The sequence below is a fragment of the Brassica napus genome, chromosome C5 (genome assembly GCF_020379485.1).
Source record: "Brassica napus cultivar Da-Ae chromosome C5, Da-Ae, whole genome shotgun sequence".
Classification (NCBI taxonomy): domain Eukaryota; kingdom Viridiplantae; phylum Streptophyta; class Magnoliopsida; order Brassicales; family Brassicaceae; genus Brassica; species Brassica napus.
This window is the reverse complement of record NC_063448.1, coordinates 25966430-25987681: the sequence shown is the minus strand read 5'-3', so window position 1 is coordinate 25987681 and position 21252 is coordinate 25966430. Positions and strand designations below refer to the sequence as shown.

The following is a 21252-nucleotide window of genomic DNA, read 5'->3' as shown; positions in this document are numbered from 1 at the left end:
CTTAGCATGAGTGCTTTAAATTCTCAGATAGAAGCAATACAGAGGGAATTAGTGGAGATTCAGAGTTACATTGCCCGCAGAAGCCTCAGCATCGATCGACAGACGCTACAACAAATCGACCGACACTCACAGACAGACATCGGTCGACGACGCTACAAACCGAGGCAGGCTAGTACCAAAGGTGACATCACACAACCAGGGAGAGGAGATCTCAGCTGATACTTACGCCAGACTCAGAAGACATCAGTTCAACCTTGAGAGACTTGGAGATAGATTGCAGAAGATGGAAAACACAACTGCAACAATGAAGGAAAAATGGCGTAGAGGAGATGAAGCAATGCGATATTTCACTAGTACATGGTTCAACAAGCGCAGAGATGAGATGGACACTTGTTTCCCAGCAAGTTCCAGCTTTCAACACTACTAGCCAAATCACCTCCATAGTCAAGCTAAATGACTATAACAAAGCGTTGAGTGAGAAGCAACCCACTATTAGGTAATATTTAATTGGTTTTATCAATCTAGTATTTATATTGGTTTATATTTACTGCAGGTCATAAAAAAAAAAAGATCCGAGTAGACGATTGCCGTGAGTATCGACCGACGAAACACTGCTGACATCGATCGACAGAACATCACCTACCGTGACCGATATCAACACCTTTACGTCGGTCGACATCCACTCTGGTTTGGTATATCGTTCTTACATGTTACGTTGAGTCCTTATGATTTAGTTATCACCATAACTCCGACTGAATTTACACTAGGGACAATGTAGTTTAAGTCTGGGGGAGGTTTACTGATAGTAGTTTATTCATGAGTCTTATTAAAAAGTTTTCAAAATGTTTTATCGAGTCAAGAAGGGCATAATGAACTTATTAGATTTTTGTTTGTTATCTAACCACTTTTTACCACCATTCTAGACTTACTGATTGCAGATAGTAAAGTGGATCAACCTGTCAACTATTCACACTTGCTGAGATTGTTTGAAGGAACCAAAGCTGACCTCCAACACTAAACTTGACACAACTTCTTGTCTTGGGGCTTGGTATACATTGGATCGGATTCTTCAAACAAGTCTGGAAGGTAAAGCCTTGTGTAGATAGATTTATCACCCTCTCTCTCTCTATTTTTGAAATATAGATTAAAATTATAGATATAGTTTATAGAAAAAATAATATATATATATATATATATATTATCTATTAGAGATTTATTAGGAAGAGATTCGAACAGGACTTAGTGGCTACAACCATTAAGGCTTGCTTCATAAGAATTCTATAAGTAAAGGATTAGAACAGGACTTGGTGGCTACAACCATTAAGACTTGCTTCAGAAATAATCCTAGGATATAGGTCAAAAGAAGTGAATAGGACTTGGTGGCAACCACCATTAAGGCTTGATTCATGGAAGTCTGTCCAATCTTGGTCAATGATCTTGCAAATATAAGCAAACTTTGACTGAGAGAGAATATTCACTACAGGAAATGTGGTTAGTAATAGCGGACGAAAAGCGCTATCATTTTAGTTTAATAGCGTTTCCTTGGACGCTCTGACATCACCCGTTATAAAAAGTCCAACCCTTTTAATAGCGATTTTCCTCTGTGCTATTACTAAGTTTATAACAATAGCGCTTTTTTGTTCGCAATTGTTAGTATTTATAATAACGTTTAATAAATGTTATTAGAACCAAATAATTTGATTTTTCCTAGTAGCAAAGATAGCAAATGTTTCGTGTTATTAATTAGTTTTATAATTATCCCAAAATTAATTAATAATAATTATTGAATTGATTTTTAAATAATTAATTCGAAAATATGAAATAAAAACAAAATAAATTATTAAAATTCTAAAAATCAATATAATTATTCAAATCTCATAACACAACATTATCACATTCATACAAACCATCACACAAGCATACAACATATCATCAATCTACCACTAATAAACCTTCACAATCATCCCTAACATATACACTATCATCATCCATATCATCACCCATATCATCAACTTCTTGGACAGGTAAAGGAGCACCACCTAAATCCTCTTCTGTTTCCAACTCATGATAACCTCTAGGTGGTGCTCTCATAACAACATACCAATTTGAAGCATCATCCTCCCTAGAGTAGAAAACCTGTTTCGCTTGAGAAGGTAGAATGAATGGATCTTTCAAATAGGCTGCTTGGTTCATATGAAGGTTAACAAGAGTGAAGCCATCTTCTTCCTTCACACCATTCGCTGTGTTTGCCCAGTTGCATCTAAAGAGTGGCACTTTGAACATGTGATAGTCGATGACCAAAATCTCCTTTATCACTCCATAGTATGTAATCATATCCGCGACCTGTCTCATATCTCTTGCACTTGATCTACACATGCTAAAGGCTTCATAAGTTACTCCACTGTTTTGTGTCTTCAGCTTGACCGCATCAGTATGAAACCGTTGGCCATTGATGATGAATCCTTTATGTGCTAAAGCAACATTTCTTGGTCCAAATGCCAACCACCTTATCTCCTTAGAATGACTATCTTTTGAGTCTAAATGAATCTGCCGCAGGAAATCAGAGGATTATCATCAAGCCGAGGTACTTAAATTATAATCAAAACATGATAATATGTACCACGAAACCAATCATCAATCTACAAGCTAACCAGTCATCAAAATACTAAAAATCCAGACAGTTTCATCAAGCTATAAGCTACTCAGACATCAATTCGCTAAAATATGGACATGTTCTTCAAGATACAAACCAGGCATCATGATACAAGCTAACTAGTCATCACCAAACAAGCTAACCAGTCATCACCAAACAAGCTAACCAGTATTTACAATAATAATCAAGAAAAGAATTTGGAGTTTGTAACCTTATTTTTAAGCCATTCTGTAAAGTGTTCAGTATGGTTTTTCCATAACAAAGTTTCATTTTTAGCCAATCGAGCATCCTTAGCTTGCAACTCTTCCAAATGCATCCTGATTTTAAATTAAACAACAGTATATGAAAATGAAATTATGAGTAAAACAAGTAGAAGAAACATAGAGAATTACTTACTCAAGAAAGGGATCCAAAGATGCCATGTTCATTAGCACATATCGATGTGCAATGTCTCTATCTTTATCTGACAGGGTAACCTCTATACCCTTCTGCAGAGGTCGGCCTTCAACCACCATTCTATCAGCCTCAACATCTTCATTACGATTAACTGCTTCTTGAACTGGTACTGATTCTTTAAGGAACTCTAAACAAAATGCAACACATTCTCCAGCTAAATACGCCTCAGCCATACATGCTTCTGGCCTTGCATAATTCTTAACAAAAGCCTTTAGTGTTTTCATGTACCTATAACTCAGGAAATATGAATATTAGTCAAACATCATTGTGGGAAGTGGATATATTGAAGAGAGATGTTGATCAAACCTTTCGAAGGGATACATCCATCGGAAGTGAACTGGTCCTCCCAACCGTGCCTCTCTTGATAAATGTAGTGGAAGGTGAAACATGATATCAAAAAGGGCTGGAGGGAAGAAGCGCTCCAGCTGACACATTGTCTCCACAAACTCTGTCTCCATGGATATAAGTTTCTCTGGGTCAATGACGCGCTGACACAACCTGTTGAAGTAACTGCATAATCTATTTATGGCTATCCTAGGACCCCTATGTAACAACCCTCTTAATGCAGCTGGTAACAAGTTCTGTACTAAGACATGATGATCATGCGACTTTAAACTACCAATATTTGGAGGGTTTACTGAAACACTATTCGCAATATTACCACAATAACCATCAGGGCCTCTAAACTTAGCTAACCTTTGGCAGAAAATGGTCTTCTCTCTCTTCGATAACCAGTAGGCAGCAGGAGGTAAGTATGTTTTCTTTCCCCTCACCTCTGTGTGCAAGTGCTTTCTGATTCCAATATCTTCTAAGTCTTTTCTTGCTTTCAACCCATCTTTTGACTTCGCACTTTGCATCAACAGAGACAATATAGCATCGGACACATTCTTTTCTACGTGCATAACATCAATATTGTGACGAACAGGCAACTCCTAACACATTAAACAAGAAACTGTTAGACATATTGATCTCTCCTTCCAGTAATCAGATAATATAGGTCAGTTACTATAGTTTACCTTCCAGTAAGGTAGATCAAAGAATATTGATCTCTTCTTCCACCGCCATAGTTCATTTGATTCTTCACACTCTTCTTCTTGTAACCTCTCATCATCTTCCAACTCTAGTCTTTTCCTTTTTTTTTCTTCTCTAGAGGTCTACCAAAATCATTCGTAAAAGCTTGTAGTGTCTCATATATCTCAGCGCCTGTTTGTATCCTATTAGCATTCCCTTCCTCCACAGTGTTGTCAAACCAAGCTTTTTTATATCTGTAACGATGGCCAGGCGGTAGTCTCCTTCTGTTACTCATGTAGACAAACTTGCGGCTAAACTTAAGCCACCTTGCAGGTGTATCCTTTCCACATACATTGCAGGCTTGTTTCCCCTTTACTTTACATCCAGACAGTGTTCCTAAGGCTGGATAGTCACTGATACTCCAAAGCAGCAAGGCTCTGAGATTAAAGTTCTCCTTCGCAAATGAGTCATACACTTCAATACCCTCAGCCCACAAATCCTTTAGATCGTCTATCAGTGGTGCTAGGTAAACATCAATGTTGTTACCAGGAGCAGTAGGACCAGGGATCAACAAAGTCAGCATTATATTCTCAGCCTTCATACACATGGTTGGAGGCGTGTTATAGTTCACTAACAACACTGGCCATGTGCTGTGATTGGTGCTTTGCATGGAGAAAGGGTTCATCCCATCTGTAGAAATCCCAAGTCGAAGATTCCGTGGATCAGCAGCAAAGTCTGGCCATTTAGCATTCACTTGTGCCCAAGAGATAGAATCAACAGGGTGCCGCATTGTACCATCTTCAGTGGCATTGGTATAGTGCCAACGCAGATCTTCAGCCATCCTTTGTGATCTAAACATCCTCCTAAACCTGTCCTTGATTGGAAAATATCTAAGGACCTTTGCCGGAATCCCCACCTTTAACTCATTACTGTGCTTATCCATTTCCCATCTTGAAACTTTGCATCTTGGACAGCTTTCTAGGTTCTCATACTCCTTCCTATACAATATGCAATCATTCTTGCAAGCATGAATACTGTCGTAGCCGAACCCAAAGATCTTCAGAAATTTCTTGATTGCAGCTAAACTCTTGGGAAGAACATTGTCTTCAGGTAGCAAATCCTCAAGTAAAACCAACAGCTGATCAAAGTAGTTCTCCGACACACCACTTTTAACCTTGAATCTGTAAAGTCCCATGATAGCTGAAACCTTTGTGTGCTTGAGACAATCCGAGTATAATGGCGTTTGAGCGTCTCTGAGCTTTTTCTTAAACTCAATTTCCTCTGGTGCTTCATCGTCTTCGTTGTCAGTTGTCGGGTTTGGACCACCTTCGTCCATGGAGAATGTTGTCTTAAACAAATCAAACGCCTCTGTTTCATATTGAAGAACACTGTCTTCTGCAGAATCTCTTTTTTCTCCATGAATACTCCAACGAGAACTCTTATACTTCTTATCCATACCCCTAATCACCAAATGTTCCACAATTTTATCCAGTGACTGATGGCTCAGATTGCGGCAGTCTCTACAAGGGCATAGCATTTCAGACAGACTTCCCAATCTTTTTGCGGACGAATTCACAAAATTAGTTGCTCCTTCTGAATACTCGTGGCTATTCCTACAAGAATCAGACAAAAGAAGTTAGCTTTATTTCAATCGGCGAGTAGAAATGAGATCGAGGGATTTTAGGTTATACCTTGGAAGCTAAATCCACGACTTATCCATTTGCTTACTTTCAATCGGCGAATACAGGAACAGCTGGTTTGATTTTAGCTCGAGAGATACATGTGCTTTCTTTAGGTTTTTTTTGATTTTAGATCGCGAGACAGAAAGGAGTTTCGACAGAAAGAGAGATGTTGTGTTCTGAAATTTTCCGAGTGCAATCTTAGTAGTTGCTCCTCATTGGCTCAAAAAATAAAAAGAATGGCTAAGATTGAAGTTGGGAAGACACATCCATCGGCATATGGTTTGCCACGTCTGCAATCTTGGAGGTTACTCCTTATTGGCTCAAGGTATTAATTTCGTTTGAAATCTGGAAATTAATATATAAATATGATTTTGAAGCAAAAAAAAAATTAAATTAAATCTTAAAAATCAAATATTCAGTTTTCCAATTTTACAAAAAAAAAATTGTATGAATATAAATTTTTTATGTGAGCTTTTATAAGATTGATCAATCTAGCTCATATGTTCATAAACACTACTACTTATTTGTATGTACAAAGGCTTTAGGGTATAGGGTTTGAACAAATGAGTGTTTATAAAATTTATAACTAATCAGTTTTGTGAAATTAAGATTACAATATCCTTTTAAGAATGAACAAAATTGTGAAATCAAGTACAATTAGGGTATAGGGTATAGGTTTGTACTTTAGGGTTTAGGGATTTCACTTAGGGTATAGGATTTTAATTTTTGGTCTTCCCGTCTGTGGATTTAATTTTTAAAGCTTATGGTTTAATGTAAAATTATGCACTTAAGGGTATAGGGGTTAACAAGCTAAACATTTTCACACATAACCTTATATCATAATATAACACATAATTTTTGTTTTTTTTGTCTGCTAACTGTTACATAATATCATACATGATTTCAACCGAGTAAAAAAGTACCTAAACATTCGATCACACACTAGAAATACATAGCCGATGAGAACCAACTTGAAAAATGTTTCAGACGACAATTTTAGACAAACTTGATTTTGTCATTTGGCCATGCCACAACCGAACCCATTGCATCAGATATGTATTCAATCTCTGAATTTGGCCTCCAGACTTTTGCATCACCGATCTTAGCCACATCAATCCACACCTTGCTTGCATTTGGACCTAGGGGTACAAAGTGGCACAACTCATTCGGATCCGTTGAAGCTACCCTTCCTTCAGCTACCTTACGTCCAGAGTTGTTGCAATCCAAGAGAGTGCACTTCTGCTTCGGACTTCTGGTCGAACTAGTGCTGCCTGGACTCTACAACTCAAACAAGATGACAGAAGCAAGTTCCAACATCAATCAAGGACGCAACATCAATCATCAGGCAAATAAAAAAATTTAACTTCATGTCAATTACATACCACTGCTTTTTTCTTGGCTGGCTTCGAAGGTGATGCTATTTTCTTCCCTGCACATTTAGTTGGTGTTACTTCTGTAGCGGGTGTAGGCATGACTTCAACCTTTAGGACTGGCCATGCTATTTTCTCGCTAAGTGCATCACCAATCAAGAACATATCAGCGGTTGGCCTCCACAAATATGCTTGATCATTGAACACCTTCACTACTTCGACACTAACAGCATTGGGACCCAGAGGTATGTTGTTAACCATGTCTTTGGATTTTGAAGAGCACACGAGACCTTCAGCAATGACCTCGTCCTCATCATTGGTCCAATCATATATCTTGCATCTTCGATATTCACCTTCCTTGCTTTGCTAAAACAAGATTTGAAATTAGAAATTTTAGTAATGATTAGAGATGACTCAATTGTTGTAAGAAGAAAACAAGATTTGAAAATTTACCATAGATAAATCTTCAGAACAGTTTGGATCCTTATCCAAAATCACTTTATCCATTGGCCAAGATATCTTGTATCCCACAGCTTCATCAAGAGTTAACACATCCGTAGTAGGCCTCCAGAGTGAAGCTGATGCGCTTAGTGCATACTTAACTACGATAGCCACTGCATTAGGACCAATTGGTATACGACCAATTTTGTACTTCGGTTCAGCAGAGCAGAATTCTCCTTCACCAACAACAACATCCTCTGATTCAATCCAATCCAGTATTTGTACTCTGACTCCTTCTTTGAATCCACCACTACTCTCAGATGTTTCAGCATCAACATTACTTTTCTGAGAAAAGGCAACGGAAATCGTAAATGTCTTAAAACTAATTGACCAAAGGTAATGAAAAGGATTACCTTCTTCTCAGCTAATTCTCGCACCATCCCCTTTAACTCTTCAATCTCACTTTTCATTTCTGCAATCTTAGCGTCTCTAAATTGCAGATATGCTAGCTTATTAGCTGTAATCCCTCTACCAAAGCCCCTTACTCGTCCAGGTTTGTCTTTTCCCAAAACCTTGCTCACAGCATCTTCCCTTATGTTATCAGCAGCTGATGTGGAGTCCATCTGACTGTCAAGTGACTGTATTTGTTCCTGATACAATCATTTAAACACAAAATCATTCATTGCCATAGTCTATTAACTATACACAATATACAACTTCCATAATGCTTACAATAGTCTCAGCAAACTGGGGCTTCACAGGTCTGCCATCAGCATGAGTGTGTCCCGCAATCCAAACCTTGGATCTACTCACCTTACTTGGGTCTTTACTCTTTTTTTTCTATATGAAAACAAACATATCTCACTACCATTTTAATCTAACAAGCTGATGTACAATATGTAGATGTTTGACTACTCTTTTACCATATCATCAGCTAAACGAAGCATTCCTTTGCGGCTGGTGGTGTGAGGAATCTGATTTCTTCTCATCGCTCTGTACTTGTTACTCGTTTCCTACAATATAAATATGACATTGATTATATCCATCAGACATGACCTTTAAGGATGAAACTTACTTAGTTGTAGATAACTCACTGTGAAAGATTTGGTAGTCTTACTCTTAACCCAAGTGTTCCACAGTTGAAGGGATGGGATGTTGCTCGGTTTTAAAGCTATTCTCTCAGCTGCAGTCTTCGCCACACGTACTTGTGACACCAGCCTCGACTTCCCAGCCCTCCACACATTTCCCAGCTGCTTGAAAATAACAGCTTTCTGCCACTCTTCTTGCAAGTTAAACCTCCCCTGCATCACAATAATCAAGTTAAACATGTTTATAATTTCATCTTGCGGTTAAACAAAACATACTAATATATATACAAACCTGAATTTCTTCCCACATTGTTGCTTTAGTCGCTGCATCAAGTTTTCTCCAATCGGCAAGTGTAACCGGAACATGTTCCCTCACAAGAGGACCAAGAAACGACGATAGTGTTACTGAACCAGGTCCAACATGCTCACCAATGTCATTGAATGTGACCATAATCTTATCATTGGGATTTTCAGCCACTCTACGCAACTTTGTAGGTCCTCTTTTATTTTTTTTTGAACTTCCTCCCCTGCTAGCTCAACTCCTTCAGTACTAGGAATCTCATCATCTTGCGCAGTGCCATCTTCTTCCATATCGCGAGCTTCTTCTTCGCAAGCTTCCTCTTCGTTCCCTTTCTCATTAAGAACTCCATCATCTTCCATATTGGCCGGTTCTTCTTCATTCTCTTTCCCATTGAGATCTCCATCTTCTTCATTCTCTTTCCCATTGACATCGCCATCTTCTTCATCCTCTTTCCCATTGACATCCTCTTCATCGTCTTTATCTTCTTCAGACATTGACTTCTCAGCCTGATCATCCTTATCTTCGGGTGTTACATCTTCTACTTCATCATCCTGAGCAGGTGTTACATCTTGTACTTCATCATCCTTAGGAGGTGTAACATCTTCTACCTCATCATCGTCAGATGGTGTTACATCTTCTATGTAATCATCTTCAGCAGCCACTTTCTTGATTCTACTACTTCTTCTCGTTGGCGTTAAAACTAAATTCTTTTTAGGGGAAGCCGTTTTCTTTGCTGTTCTTTTCTTCACTTTTAGTTGCGGTGCCTTGTCCTCTTGATCTACTACCTCCAAGCCTTGATTACGTCTACTCCGACGAGAACCAACTTCCTCCTCTTGTCTTTGCCATTTCTGAAACTGATAAACAAATCCAAAATCAAATCAAGCCATTCGATCAAAAAATTTAAACCCAAAATCAAATCGAAACCTTCAATCATATTCAAAATCAAACTGAAACCCACAATCATATTCAAAACCTAATCGAAACCCACAATCATATTCAAAACCTAATCGAAACCCACAATAAAAATCGAATCATGTGTTAACGCGGACATGCATGTGAAAAGAGATTTGAATCAAAGAGAAACCCAAAATCAAAGAGATTCGACTCGAGAGAACCAGTCTCTATTCTAAACTCAGAATCAAATCGAAACTCATACCAATTGAAGCTTCGACTCGAGAGAACTCTGAAGAACTTCGATGAGTCGATTTTGATTTTGAGGAATGTGAAGAGAGTGAAGTGAAGAGAATGAAGTCTCGGTTTCGATTAACACTTAAGTTATTTTTAAAATATTTTTTCATATACGATAGCATTTAGTTTTTGATTTGCAATGGTAAGGCGCTTCCACTTACCAAATTAACGCGGCTGAATTATTTTATTTTCCCGCGACTACAAAGATAGCTTATACATTTCAAAAACGCTATTATAAAGGCCCGTGTTTATATACAATAGCAGAGAAGCAAAAAACGCTATGCTACGACGCTATTAATACCCACATTTCCTGTAGTGATTAGTAGAGAGAGAGGATAAGAACTAACTTTTACCTGAAGGTCTAGATACTTGTTTGAAAATCCTTGCATCCTGTGATCGATACTCCCAAGGTAAAGCGTGCACTTTTATTTATGCTAAGAAATGAGGTCGGTAGAGAGGAATGTTAGACAGGATTAGCTAAGTTGTTGGCTAGGTGAATTTGGTTGCTAAGCTAGGATATTGTATAATGTGCTTTTGTGATTATAACTTCTTAGATGTGGATTGCAATATTGTAGAGGTGCTGATTCTAAGTTTTAAATCATGTGAGTCCCTGCTGTTTTCAAACCTCTTTCAGAGAGACTGCCTATGTGTTTCGCTTGAGGACAAGCAAAAGGGTAAGTCTGGGGGAGTTGACAGACCATGGATTTGACCCACTTTTACCCATGGTTTATAAGTGTTTTAACTACTAGTTATTATATTATAGAGTCTATTTAGAATATTTATAGGATCATGAGTGATTTGGAGAAAAGTGATGATTTTGGAGCATTTTGGAGATATTTGGAGTAAGCACCCGAGATGACCATCGAGCTCGACCATCGGTCGATATTGAAGAGGAGTAATCGATCGATGTTCACATCTTGACATCGATCGACAGCGAAGCGCGCAGAAAGTCCGTTTGATCACAGCCAACTTAGAGCCCAAGTCTTCACCAATTTACAAGATTACCCCTGACGAGTTTTAACCTAATTAAATAAGCTTTGCCAACATGTTAGAGGCAAAGTTTGTTTTCTTGTTTTACTATTTTCACAGCAAAGGTTTTGTAGGATTTTTAGTAGATTGGAAAGAAGATCCAAAGAGATTTTTGATTGGAACTCCATTGATATCTATCTATATATCTATGCAGTTTTTATACCTTATTGTTGTTATGAATTGCTTGGCCATGTCTTAGTAGTTCTCTTTTTAGATTTTAGGGTTTAAATAGGTTATGAGGGATTAGCTTCAACTATAGATTGCTAAGTTGCGATATTCATCATTAGGATTGTCATTAATGCATGTTTCTAGATTAGTTACCTAGAACTTACCCTAGGATTGTTAGATATAAGCGATAGCTTTCATCTCATGCGGAAACCATTCTAATTGAGCTAAGACTTGCTAGATAAGCGATAGCTGATCTAGTAAGCTTAGCGAGCATATTCAATCCACGCATTAACGCTTGACCAAGTGCGTCGATCGATATTCGTATCGAATAATCGGTCGACGTTTCAATTATCGATTGATATTCTTATAGAATAATCGATCGACACTGGTCTATAGACAAACCTAGAAAGCGAAAGCCTAAGGGTTTGTTATTAAGTATTGAGCTCTATAATATCATGCATACAACTTATTAGGCATATGTAGGATTATAATCCTGATTTCCTGAATAAAAACCTTAAGTCTAGTTATTTCCTTCTAAGCACGTAAACCCTAATCAATCAATCGAGCAATTACTTGCTCATAAACTTGCAACTTTACATTTAAAACATTAAAACAAACTAGCTTAACAATTCTGATTAGATTTATTAGGTTCCCTAGATTCATTATTCCTAAGGGAAATCGTGCCGATATAGTCATGGCTGCTCTTCTCGTCCTATTTGTGGAAGCGTTGCAAAGTTCCACAGCTAACAAAAAATATGCGGCTTTTTTCAGAACCAGATTGTCAGGAAGCTGAGGAGATTAAGGAGTTTTCGAAATGAATTTTGGATTTAGGAGATGGAAAGATTAATGAGCTAATCAGTGGAGAAACTATGATTGACATTCTTAAAGATCTACTTATTTCTCAGTGCACTGATCCTATTGACTCTATTGTTACAGAAGTTTATGGAACTACTTTCAAAGACTTAAATGACCCTTTTTTTTTCAGGAGAGGGCTATTTTGTGTCCAACAAACGAAGATGTTGATGTCGTCAACAAATACATGCTTGACCAGTTAAAAGGTATTACTAATATCTATTACCGAATGTTGTACAGCTCTTACATTAATCAGAATCATATTGCGTGAAATCTCAGCTAATGATTATGGTATTTTGTTTCTACTTACTTAGGTGAGGAAAGAATATATTTGAGCTCTGATAGTATTGACCCAGCGGATTTAAACTTAAGAGATGACTCGGTTTTCACTCCGGATTTTTTGAATAGTATAAAAACATCAGGCTTACCAAATCATTATCTCAGGCTAAGGATTGGTACACCCGTTATGTTAATTAGGAATATTGATCCTAACGATGGCTTGTGCAATGGGACAAGGCTGCAGATAATACAATTGGCTAACCACATTCTTCAAGCTAAGGTAATCACGGGGACTAGAGTTGGTGAAAAGGTCTGGTTACATCGTCTGTTGCTATCACCAACTGATTCTAAGCTACCTTTCAAGATGAGACGTAGGCAATTTCCATTGAAAGTTGCATTTGAAATGACAATAAATAAAAGCCAAGGTAAAACACTAGCCAAGGTTGGTTTGTTACTACCTAGACCTATATTTTCACATGGACAATTGTATGTTGTTGTGTCTCGGGTCAAGTCAAGAAAGAGATTAAAAATTCTTATCACTGATAAGCGTGGGAAACCTCAAGATTCAACTATGAATGTGGTGTACAAGGAGGTTTTTCAGAATATAATTCAAGTCTCTGAAACATAGGTAACTTCTTCTTCATCCTTATATGTGTCGGGTCAAATATATTGTGTCGAATGACAAATTGCTATTATAGATGTCATATTTTACGTATCTATTTACAGTGGAACTTCTGCGATATCTCAAGAAGCATTTGGTAGATATTAGAGATACGTGGGCCGTAAGATGTATATCTTACGGACCAACATTGTGAAACCCGTGAAACTCATGAAGACCATCAAGACTAAAAGGAAAGACTTGAAGAATAAGTTAATCTCAAGATATTCTACCATATTTACATTAAGTGTTTAGGAAAGTTAGCATTATCTAGTGTTAACATTATGTTAATGTTACCACTATATATATGCATATTGTATTCTCTTATCAAATAAAACACAATAATATATCTATTCTATTATACTTTACATGGTATCAGAGCATTCGATTTTTAGGGATCAAAATTAAAGTCCGCATTATAAGTTTTAAGCTTTGATGATGATCATCATCGTTGGTGTTGGCGATGTTGAAGAAGATGGTGATGATACGGTTGATGAAGACGACGTGATAACGTGGTTGTGAGTCGCTGGGGTTTAGTAAAGTTACTAGGTTTTGTTTTCTATTTCTAATTAGTTACGTGCAATAGTTATGGTTTAGACGGCTGCATGCAAGAATTCTCAAAAGTCCTAGTGGGTTTATGAGTTTGTGATTTCACATGGGTTATTTTTTTTGTTAGAGATATTCCATAGTTTAGAATTTTTCAAAGTTTATGTCGTCTTGTTTTCTCATAGTTTGAGATTTTATTGGTTATAGTTTAACCGTTACAGGAAAGTTCTAGTAGAACGCTCATGTTTTTTGGTCTGTTTTAGTCCGATTTATGGACTGTCCAAGTTAAGGACGATTGTTTTTGGAGCAGCAGTTGCGCCCACGGGATGTATTCCCATTGTCAAGACCAAAGAAGAGCTGAAGTTTTCATCCCTCATTATCTAAGTTGAAGTTTATTCCTGGAGGAACCTACTGATTTGTTTTCCTCGACATAGTGTCCACGACATACGTGATCTGCTTTGTGATTGCAGATTTGCGTGTTGCATCCCACGTTTGTCATGCGGGAGAGTATTAGAGATACGTGGGCCGTAAGATGTATATCTTACGGACCAACATTGTGAAACCCGTGAAACTCATGAAGACCATCAAGACTAAAAGGAAATACTTGAAGAATAAGTTAATCTCAAGATATTCTACCATATTTACATTAAGCGTTTAGGAAAGTTAGCATTATCTAGTGTTAACATTATGTTAATGTTACTATTATATATATGCATATTGTATTCTCTTATCAAATACAACACAATAATATATCTATTTTATTCTACTTTACAGTAGACACAGGTATGTATGAGTAATACAAAGAACAGTGTAATGAAATATAAACAAGGGTCCTATCCAGATATATATTTGCACACAACCGATACTTCTCTTACAATTGAGAAACATTTGCAAATGATAAAATGCATTAACTATCTACTATCATTTTTTTCAGGTCATAGCGTCAAAAGCTCAAAGCACAAATTCCCAAACACATAGAAGAGAGCTGATGAGAACTATATACGTCGCTAAGATAAAAAAAACAAGCATAGGATTGCCACAATGTCTATCAAGTCAACTAACTTTCGACACTTCATTATACTTATTTGTAATTTCATTAAGCAAGAACCGAGTTATAATACATTGTTTTTATTAATGCAAAACCGTTTAAATTTCTATCGGTTTATTTTGGTTTGTTTTTATACTTAATTTATCTTCACCGAATAGACTGATTTCGTATGCTCCTGATGTAGATCAGTGGTTATCTTTCGAAATCTCCTATTTATGGGAAAATTGCCAATATAGAACAACTAAACTAAAGTATTGTTCCCTTAGAATAAAATCAACTTTTGTCACTTCTAGACATTCAGTACCTTTTTTGTATATAAAAATTCATATCAATATTTTTAAAATGAAAAAAAAAATCTGGAAAATAGTACATTTGATGTAGATAAGCAACTGCATATAAGAAAAATATATTTGGATTCAAAAAATGTTTGAATAGTAATTTCAAAAATAGGGTAAAGGTGTTAGAAAATGAGATCTACTATCTACGGAGGTTTAGAATATATAATCTAACAAAGACATAGTGATCTACCAACCGTAGAATGCGCAATACACCAAAAACATTAACAACTACTAGGGAAGAATATAAAATCTACATTCCCTCTATGCTCTACATAACTGGTAGATTTGATGCGCTACCAAAATTAATTAATCTACTAAGGTAGGAAATGCATTATTCGAATTATCTTTTTGTCTACATTGGTGGTATACAATATTCTACTAGACCTTCTAATTTCTAAACAGATAGAATGCAAATTCTACCTAATAAAATTACAAAATCCGAAAATCTAGCCAAAAATGGTTAGAAAATATTCAGTAAATCTTTTAAATGTTTTTATTTCTTTTTTTAATTTTTGTTTCCTAAAATCTAGTCTTCTTCTCTAACATAGCACGATTTCTGAAATTAAACGTGGAAGTTCTTCTTCATTTTTTAGTTCTTCCAAACTTTTGTGTTCTAAAAATATGAAGATTAACATCTATGCTTCATGTGGTTTGTGGAAATCGTCGATGAACAATGGATGGGGATTTCTTGTTGATGAAGAAAAAGGAGACAAGTTACTTACTTTGGACACAAGTTCAAGCTTTGAAAACCTAAAGGTTATGGTGTGTGAAGACTTTGGAATTGATGTAAACATGGTCAATATAGAGCTGAGTTATTTACCTTCCGATTTGATCAATAGCATCAACTCACCACCCGTTATCATCACCAGTGATCAGCAAGTTAGAAATTTTTTTACATATGTAAAGAACAAAGCTTCGACGCAGTTGTGTGTGAGCACTCAAGCCCCTAACATAGCAGAAGAAGGTACTGAGTCGCCTAACAGAGAGGAAGAGCCTATGGAGTCTGACGATTCAGGTGATATGGAGTCTGACGATGCAGCTGATATGGATTCAGAAGAAGATATTGAGGTACCTGTCAGTGAAGATGACAAAAAGTGTGACAAAGAGAAGATCAATGAAGATATTGTTCGCTTCTCTTTGGTGGATGTTGTGAAGAAGGGTCAATCTTTTAGTTCCAAAACACTTTTGAAGGCAGCATTCGAAATATGTGCAATGAAACGTAATTTCGACTACGTGGTTGCCAGATCGGATAAAAAAGTGTGGTACATTCGTTGCTCAGATGATGATTGCAGCTGGCGTGTTCGTGCAGAGGGATTAACAGGGTCATCATATTTTATCATCAAAAAGTATGTACCTGGTCATTCATGTGCTGCATCCAATAGGAAGGGTTCTGTTAGGACAGTTTCAGCTAAAACAGTGGCTACTCTGATTATGCATAAGTATGAAAATGCTAAAGAAGGGCCGAGATCGAATGATATAATCCAGTATATGCGTATGGTACATGGATTTGAGATATCCTATTCTTTGGCGTGGGATGCACGTGAATATGCAATCAACGTAGTGAAAGGTATTCCAGAGAAAGGTTATGAAAAAATTCTCAAATACTTGCACATGATGAAGGAAGCTAATCCAGGGTCACACACGTTTTATGAAAGGAATACAAAAGGGAGATTCAGATTCTTCTTCATCTCGTTTGGTTAGAGTGTTCGCGGTTTCTATGCTGCAATTCGAAAAGTTATTGTGGTGGATGGGACGTTTTTGAAGAGCAAATACAAAGGAGTATTACTAGTTGCTACTGCATTAGATGGAAACTCGAGTTTATATCCTATTGCCTTTGGAGTTGTCCACTCAGAGAATGACCTCGGGTGGAACTGGTTTATGAGACAACTTAATGTGGTCATTGCTGACGACCATAGTTTAGCTTTTGTGTCTGATAGGAATTCCTCAATTGCTAAAGCTATTGCGAGAGTGTACCCGCAAGCTCATCATGGAATTTGCATTCACCACTTGCTGAATAATGTTGTAACATATTTCAGCGGGAAAGGTGTGGCTGGTTTGGTTGCAAAGGCTTCTAAAGCTTATCGAGCTGCTGATTTTCGTAGGGTGTTCACTGCTATTTTAGCTATTAGTCCTGAAATTGGAAATTATCTCAAAGATGCCGATGTGAGGAAGTGGACTCGTTGTCAGTTTCCGGGTTACAGATATGATATTAGGACTACTAACCCTGCGGAGTCAATAAATGCTGCTTTGCGTACGCCTAGAGAGTTTCCAGTGATACCTTTGTTGGACAGCATTAGGGAAATGATGACTCGATGGTTTTTCAAACGTAGAACTTTAAGTTCTAAGCATCCGAAGCCACTGACCATTGCTGTGGAGAAGAAGATTGACAGAAGGATTGAGAAGGGTAAAACGTTTAAGGTGTTTCCAGTTAGCGATCATAGGTTTTTAGTTCAAGGTGACACTTTCGACTGCTCAGTTGACTTGGTCAGACGCACGTGTTCTTGTGGGAAATTTGATCTGATGAAAATCCCATGCAGGCACGCTATAAAAGCAGGCTTCAGTGTTGGAATAAGACCACACACACTAACAGATGACATTTACGCTACTGCCTCATGGCGCTCGGCTTATGAAGAAAGCATAAATCCTATTAGTGTCCCCGAAGATGCATGGAAAGTTCCATCTCATGTGGAGAAGTCTAAAATCCTTCCTCCAGAGAGTAGACGAGCTGCGGGTAGGAGAAAGAAACGCAGATACGAGACAGCCGAAGATAAGATCCGTTCGTCACAAGGAACTAAAGGCTCTACAGTTCAGAAATGCAGTCGATGTGGGATTGAAGATATGTTTCAGAGACTATGTGTTTCTTTCTTCTCGTTTTATGCAAGTAATGTTTCAGTTTTTTCATGTTGAATTCAGTCGTTTTATGCATTTTGTTCTTCCCATTTTTGGAAGATATGTTTCAGTTTGTTCATGTCAAATGATGCAACTGGAAATCGTTTAGGTCTTAACAATAGAATTCAATAGATGTTTATTTTCACATTGGTTCGCTACATGACGATAAAACTGGAAATCAAATTGGTTCAATCTTTGAGAATGTAACTTGAATTAGAGAAAAATTACAACATCAATCACATTTGAAACAGAGACATAAAATACTGAGAATGGATGCTACACAACCTACATCGAGCGAATTCGTATGCTTCATAACTTCTTCATGCACTGTCTTCTTCATAGAACTTCTCAGATCTTCTATTTCCTCGGTAATTCTCGTCTGATCCTCATCCATCCTTTGAATCTCATCAAACAGAGCCTCGTCGACCCACTTAAAAAGATGATTTTCTTTATTTCTCTGTTTGAAAACACGAAAAACAAGTCAATTTGCCATATAGAAGAATGAGACTAATGAAATTTCAGATTTACCTGTAAAGATATCTCACATCTGAAGAATCGTCTGTATGGGTTCTCCTCTGTTTTGGAAACATAAATGACAATCCGCTTCCCGCACCAACATCTGGAAGGGATCCCTTCATTCTTATTCATGTTCGCCATTCTTTATTGAGAAGTAGAGGTTTTCTAAGAAAAGTTGGAGAAATAAACGATGGAATATGTAGGGTTTATGGCCATTTTTCGGTCTTATATAAGTTTTTTTTAGGGCAAACAATGCTTTTAATCGGGTTGGGTTTTAGGGTCAACTTGTATGTGTTTTTATTATTAAGATTTGTTTTGATTATTAAGATTTTTTTTTCTGATTTATAAGATTTATGTCGATTAATTTGGGTTGAAATCATTATTGTCTTACTTAACTGTCATTTAGGGTATAGATAGGGGTTGAAATCGTTTCTGTCTTACTTTACTATCATTTATGGTATAGACAAGGGTTGAAATCGTTTAGGTCTTACGCTAGTGTCATTTAGGGTTTCGTTAGGGGTTGATATAGTTTAAGTTTTAGTTTAGTATCAATTAGGTTATCTTTAGAGGTTGTTAAAGAAAATGTCTTCGCATACCAGTCATTTATGGTATAGTTAGGGATTGATATTGTCAAAAAGAGTTAAAAAGAGTAACTAAAAAATTCAAATAAAAGATAAAGAGTAGCTAAAAGAGACAAATAAAAGAGTCAAATAACACATTCTTCCTACACAAGTCATAATTGAAGGAACTTCATTCAAGTTCCACGACAGGATTTGTAATTATCTTTGGAAGAGTGAATTGTGCTATTCTCGAAATAAGCACAGGATAATTAGCAGCTTCCCATAGGTCATAAGCAATCTTTTGGCGCGCTTCTCGAATGTTGTTGTCATTCACCAGGGAGAAGTCCAAGCCTAGAAGATGAAATTCAATGTGCTTCAAGGAATATACTCCACAATCATTACTACTCTTGTTTAGTAAAGGCATTGGGACGTAACTTACGGTATATTGCTTAACTTTGAGTTTTGAGTTGTTTGAAGAATGGACAGCTTTGACAATTCTAGGGATGAGAACGGAAAATGGCTCCACTGACTTGGTGTGCTTCAATCCCTCACAGTCAAAGACCTCTATCGAACGAGAAACAAAGTTGGCGCACATAGAGATCCAGTGTTTACCAACATTGAGGGGGGCATACATCCGTATAACATCAACATCCCACTTTAGTCAAGTTCACCCGTGTGCTGGAAGTTCACCAATGTCGTACTAGTGTAGCAGTCCTGTTACTTTGAATTCTTTCTTGTCCTTCCGAAACTCTTCGAAAGAGTTCTTCATTTGATTACTGAACATGCAGGTCATGAATACTACTTTAGTTGGTTCCCATTGTCGCAAGGAAACCCTCTCAGTGAATAAGTACATCATAGCATCAATTTCCTGAAAATTTGATAAGAGATTGTAAGTCGGTGTGCAGAAAATAAGAATGAACAAATTAAAAACTCACATTATTCAATAGCCACTCTGTAGGTCCCATGACACGTGCTGCTAACTCACTTGTGAACATAGAAGGTCCAATTTTCAGTTGCCTGCAATGCAAAATTTAGTTATAGAAAGATTGAATTATAAAACATGAAGAAACACTATAAAACTTACATGGAAGTTGAGGACCACTTAATCAGTTTGGCCCATGAATCCTCAGGGACAAACACTAGTTAGTAATTGCTGTCATTCACCCGATCCTCATGTAAGTCGGTATCTTTGAGAGTAGTTGGTCTCCAATCCGCATGCTTAAATGAAGTCAGTGGAGTAACGCATTCAGCTGGTTCTTCGCCATTGAGTTTTTGTGATGGATCGAAACCTTTAACATATGATGATTGAGAAAGGTTTCCCATGGCATCTTGTAAGTACTCTTGGGTCTCCATTTCTACTTTGATGTTTGATGATTGTGACAAATTCTTCAATAAATCCATCATGTCGTCCTCAGAATTTTGAACATCCTGTTAATACAACCAAGCATAACATTAATAGAAAGGTTTTTCACTTCATACAAATAAAATTACAATAAAGTCAACCGTTATGCCACATAACAAAATACAACCACATTACAGCCGTGTCAAACTACATAGCAATTACAAGAAAAGACAAAGAACATAACATTACAAAAGATTCAAACCCGATATGGAACATTACAAAAGATTCATTTTTTTGGTACCTTTCTTACTGGCAGAGGGCTACGACGAACCATGGGAGGAGGCAAATTCTCAGCTGCCTTGCCTTTGGCTTTTCCCTTTTCTGCTGATGGACCCGGACTCTGTGATGATTTGTCTTGGTCTTTCCCCTCTGTATGTAAAGGACCCGGAATCTCATATGCTCTGGTTTTTCCCTCTGTATGTGAAGGACCCGTAACTTGAGACATCGTTTCCTTGAGTTGAGCCATCTCATTATGGACCTTGTCAAAACGCTTTTGGATGTCCTTTTGCACCAGCTCCTTTAAAGAGTTGAAAGAAGAGGTGAACAAACCTTCGATGAAGGTCTTCAGATCACCAGAGACACCACTGTTATGCTCAGCCGCCCGTTGACAAAGCAGTTGTTTCTTTCGAGACTCGACACCTGGATCAATAAGCTTGTGCTTGCCCCTTTTCGCAACAACAACTGGTTCCTCTGCAACAACAGCCGGTTCCTCTGCAACAACAGACGGTTCCTCTGTGACATCTTCGACTTCAACATCAACTTCTGAATCAGAAAGCT

General features: G+C 37.3%; 5 protein-coding genes across 5 annotated transcripts; 1 reads left to right on the top strand and 4 right to left on the bottom strand.

Moving 5' to 3' along the window:
* Positions 1–1878: 1878 nt before the first annotated feature.
* LOC125587021 lies at positions 1879–3296 on the bottom strand. The gene is made up of 2 exons (XM_048757107.1): positions 2865–3296; positions 1879–2547 (listed from the first exon to the last, which is right to left on the bottom strand). The coding sequence occupies exons 1-2, from the start codon at positions 2967–2969 to the stop codon at positions 1933–1935; spliced, it is 720 nt and encodes a 239-aa protein (XP_048613064.1). The 5' UTR covers positions 2970–3296; the 3' UTR covers positions 1879–1932.
* Positions 3046–5657, bottom strand: LOC106398905. Its single transcript, XM_013839403.2, has 4 exons — positions 4347–5657; positions 4126–4263; positions 3416–4041; positions 3046–3337 (listed from the first exon to the last, which is right to left on the bottom strand). Exons 1-4 carry the CDS (start codon positions 5655–5657, stop codon positions 3046–3048), a joined length of 2367 nt encoding a protein of 788 aa, XP_013694857.2.
* An 860-nt stretch (positions 5658–6517) lies between these two features.
* LOC106398903 lies at positions 6518–8236 on the bottom strand. The gene is made up of 4 exons (XM_048757106.1): positions 8027–8236; positions 7626–7958; positions 7185–7538; positions 6518–7080 (listed from the first exon to the last, which is right to left on the bottom strand). Exons 1-4 carry the CDS (start codon positions 8234–8236, stop codon positions 6799–6801), a joined length of 1179 nt encoding a protein of 392 aa, XP_048613063.1. The 3' UTR covers positions 6518–6798.
* Positions 8237–15729: 7493 nt separating this feature from the next.
* Positions 15730–18015, top strand: LOC106355758. The gene is made up of 2 exons (XM_013795650.2): positions 15730–16675; positions 16844–18015. The coding sequence occupies exons 1-2, from the start codon at positions 15730–15732 to the stop codon at positions 18013–18015; spliced, it is 2118 nt and encodes a 705-aa protein (XP_013651104.2).
* A 214-nt stretch (positions 18016–18229) lies between these two features.
* Positions 18230–18654, bottom strand: LOC106355757 (uncharacterized protein At4g04775-like). Its single transcript, XM_013795649.2, has 2 exons — positions 18526–18654; positions 18230–18454 (listed from the first exon to the last, which is right to left on the bottom strand). The coding sequence occupies exons 1-2, from the start codon at positions 18652–18654 to the stop codon at positions 18230–18232; spliced, it is 354 nt and encodes a 117-aa protein (XP_013651103.2).
* Positions 18655–21252: the final 2598 nt, after the last annotated feature.

What these genes read in the sequence shown, in the direction of transcription:
- LOC125587021 (XM_048757107.1), bottom strand. Translation starts at nt 2,969, where the DNA reads ATGCATTTGGAAGAGTTGCAAGCTAAGGATGCTCGATTGGCTAAAAAT. An exon ending in CAGAATGGCTTAAAAATAAG is followed by an intron (nt 2,548 to 2,864) that starts GTTACAAACTCC and finishes TTCCTGCGGCAG; the next exon opens with ATTCATTTAGACTCAAAAGA.
- LOC106398903 (XM_048757106.1), bottom strand. Translation starts at nt 8,236, where the DNA reads ATGGACTCCACATCAGCTGCTGATAACATAAGGGAAGATGCTGTGAGC. An exon ending in GTTCTGAAGATTTATCTATG is followed by an intron (nt 7,539 to 7,625) that starts GTAAATTTTCAA and finishes ATCTTGTTTTAG; the next exon opens with CAAAGCAAGGAAGGTGAATA. An exon ending in CAGCCAAGAAAAAAGCAGTG is followed by an intron (nt 7,081 to 7,184) that starts GTATGTAATTGA and finishes TTTGAGTTGTAG; the next exon opens with AGTCCAGGCAGCACTAGTTC.
- LOC106398905 (XM_013839403.2), bottom strand. Translation starts at nt 5,657, where the DNA reads ATGCTATGCCCTTGTAGAGACTGCCGCAATCTGAGCCATCAGTCACTG. An exon ending in TTGATCTACCTTACTGGAAG is followed by an intron (nt 4,042 to 4,125) that starts GTAAACTATAGT and finishes TTAATGTGTTAG; the next exon opens with GAGTTGCCTGTTCGTCACAA. An exon ending in TGGATGTATCCCTTCGAAAG is followed by an intron (nt 3,338 to 3,415) that starts GTTTGATCAACA and finishes CCTGAGTTATAG; the next exon opens with GTACATGAAAACACTAAAGG.
- LOC106355758 (XM_013795650.2), top strand. Translation starts at nt 15,730, where the DNA reads ATGAAGATTAACATCTATGCTTCATGTGGTTTGTGGAAATCGTCGATG. An exon ending in TGCAATCAACGTAGTGAAAG is followed by an intron (nt 16,676 to 16,843) that starts GTATTCCAGAGA and finishes CAATTCGAAAAG; the next exon opens with TTATTGTGGTGGATGGGACG.
- LOC106355757 (XM_013795649.2), bottom strand. Translation starts at nt 18,654, where the DNA reads ATGGCGAACATGAATAAGAATGAAGGGATCCCTTCCAGATGTTGGTGC. An exon ending in GATGTGAGATATCTTTACAG is followed by an intron (nt 18,455 to 18,525) that starts GTAAATCTGAAA and finishes GTTTTCAAACAG; the next exon opens with AGAAATAAAGAAAATCATCT.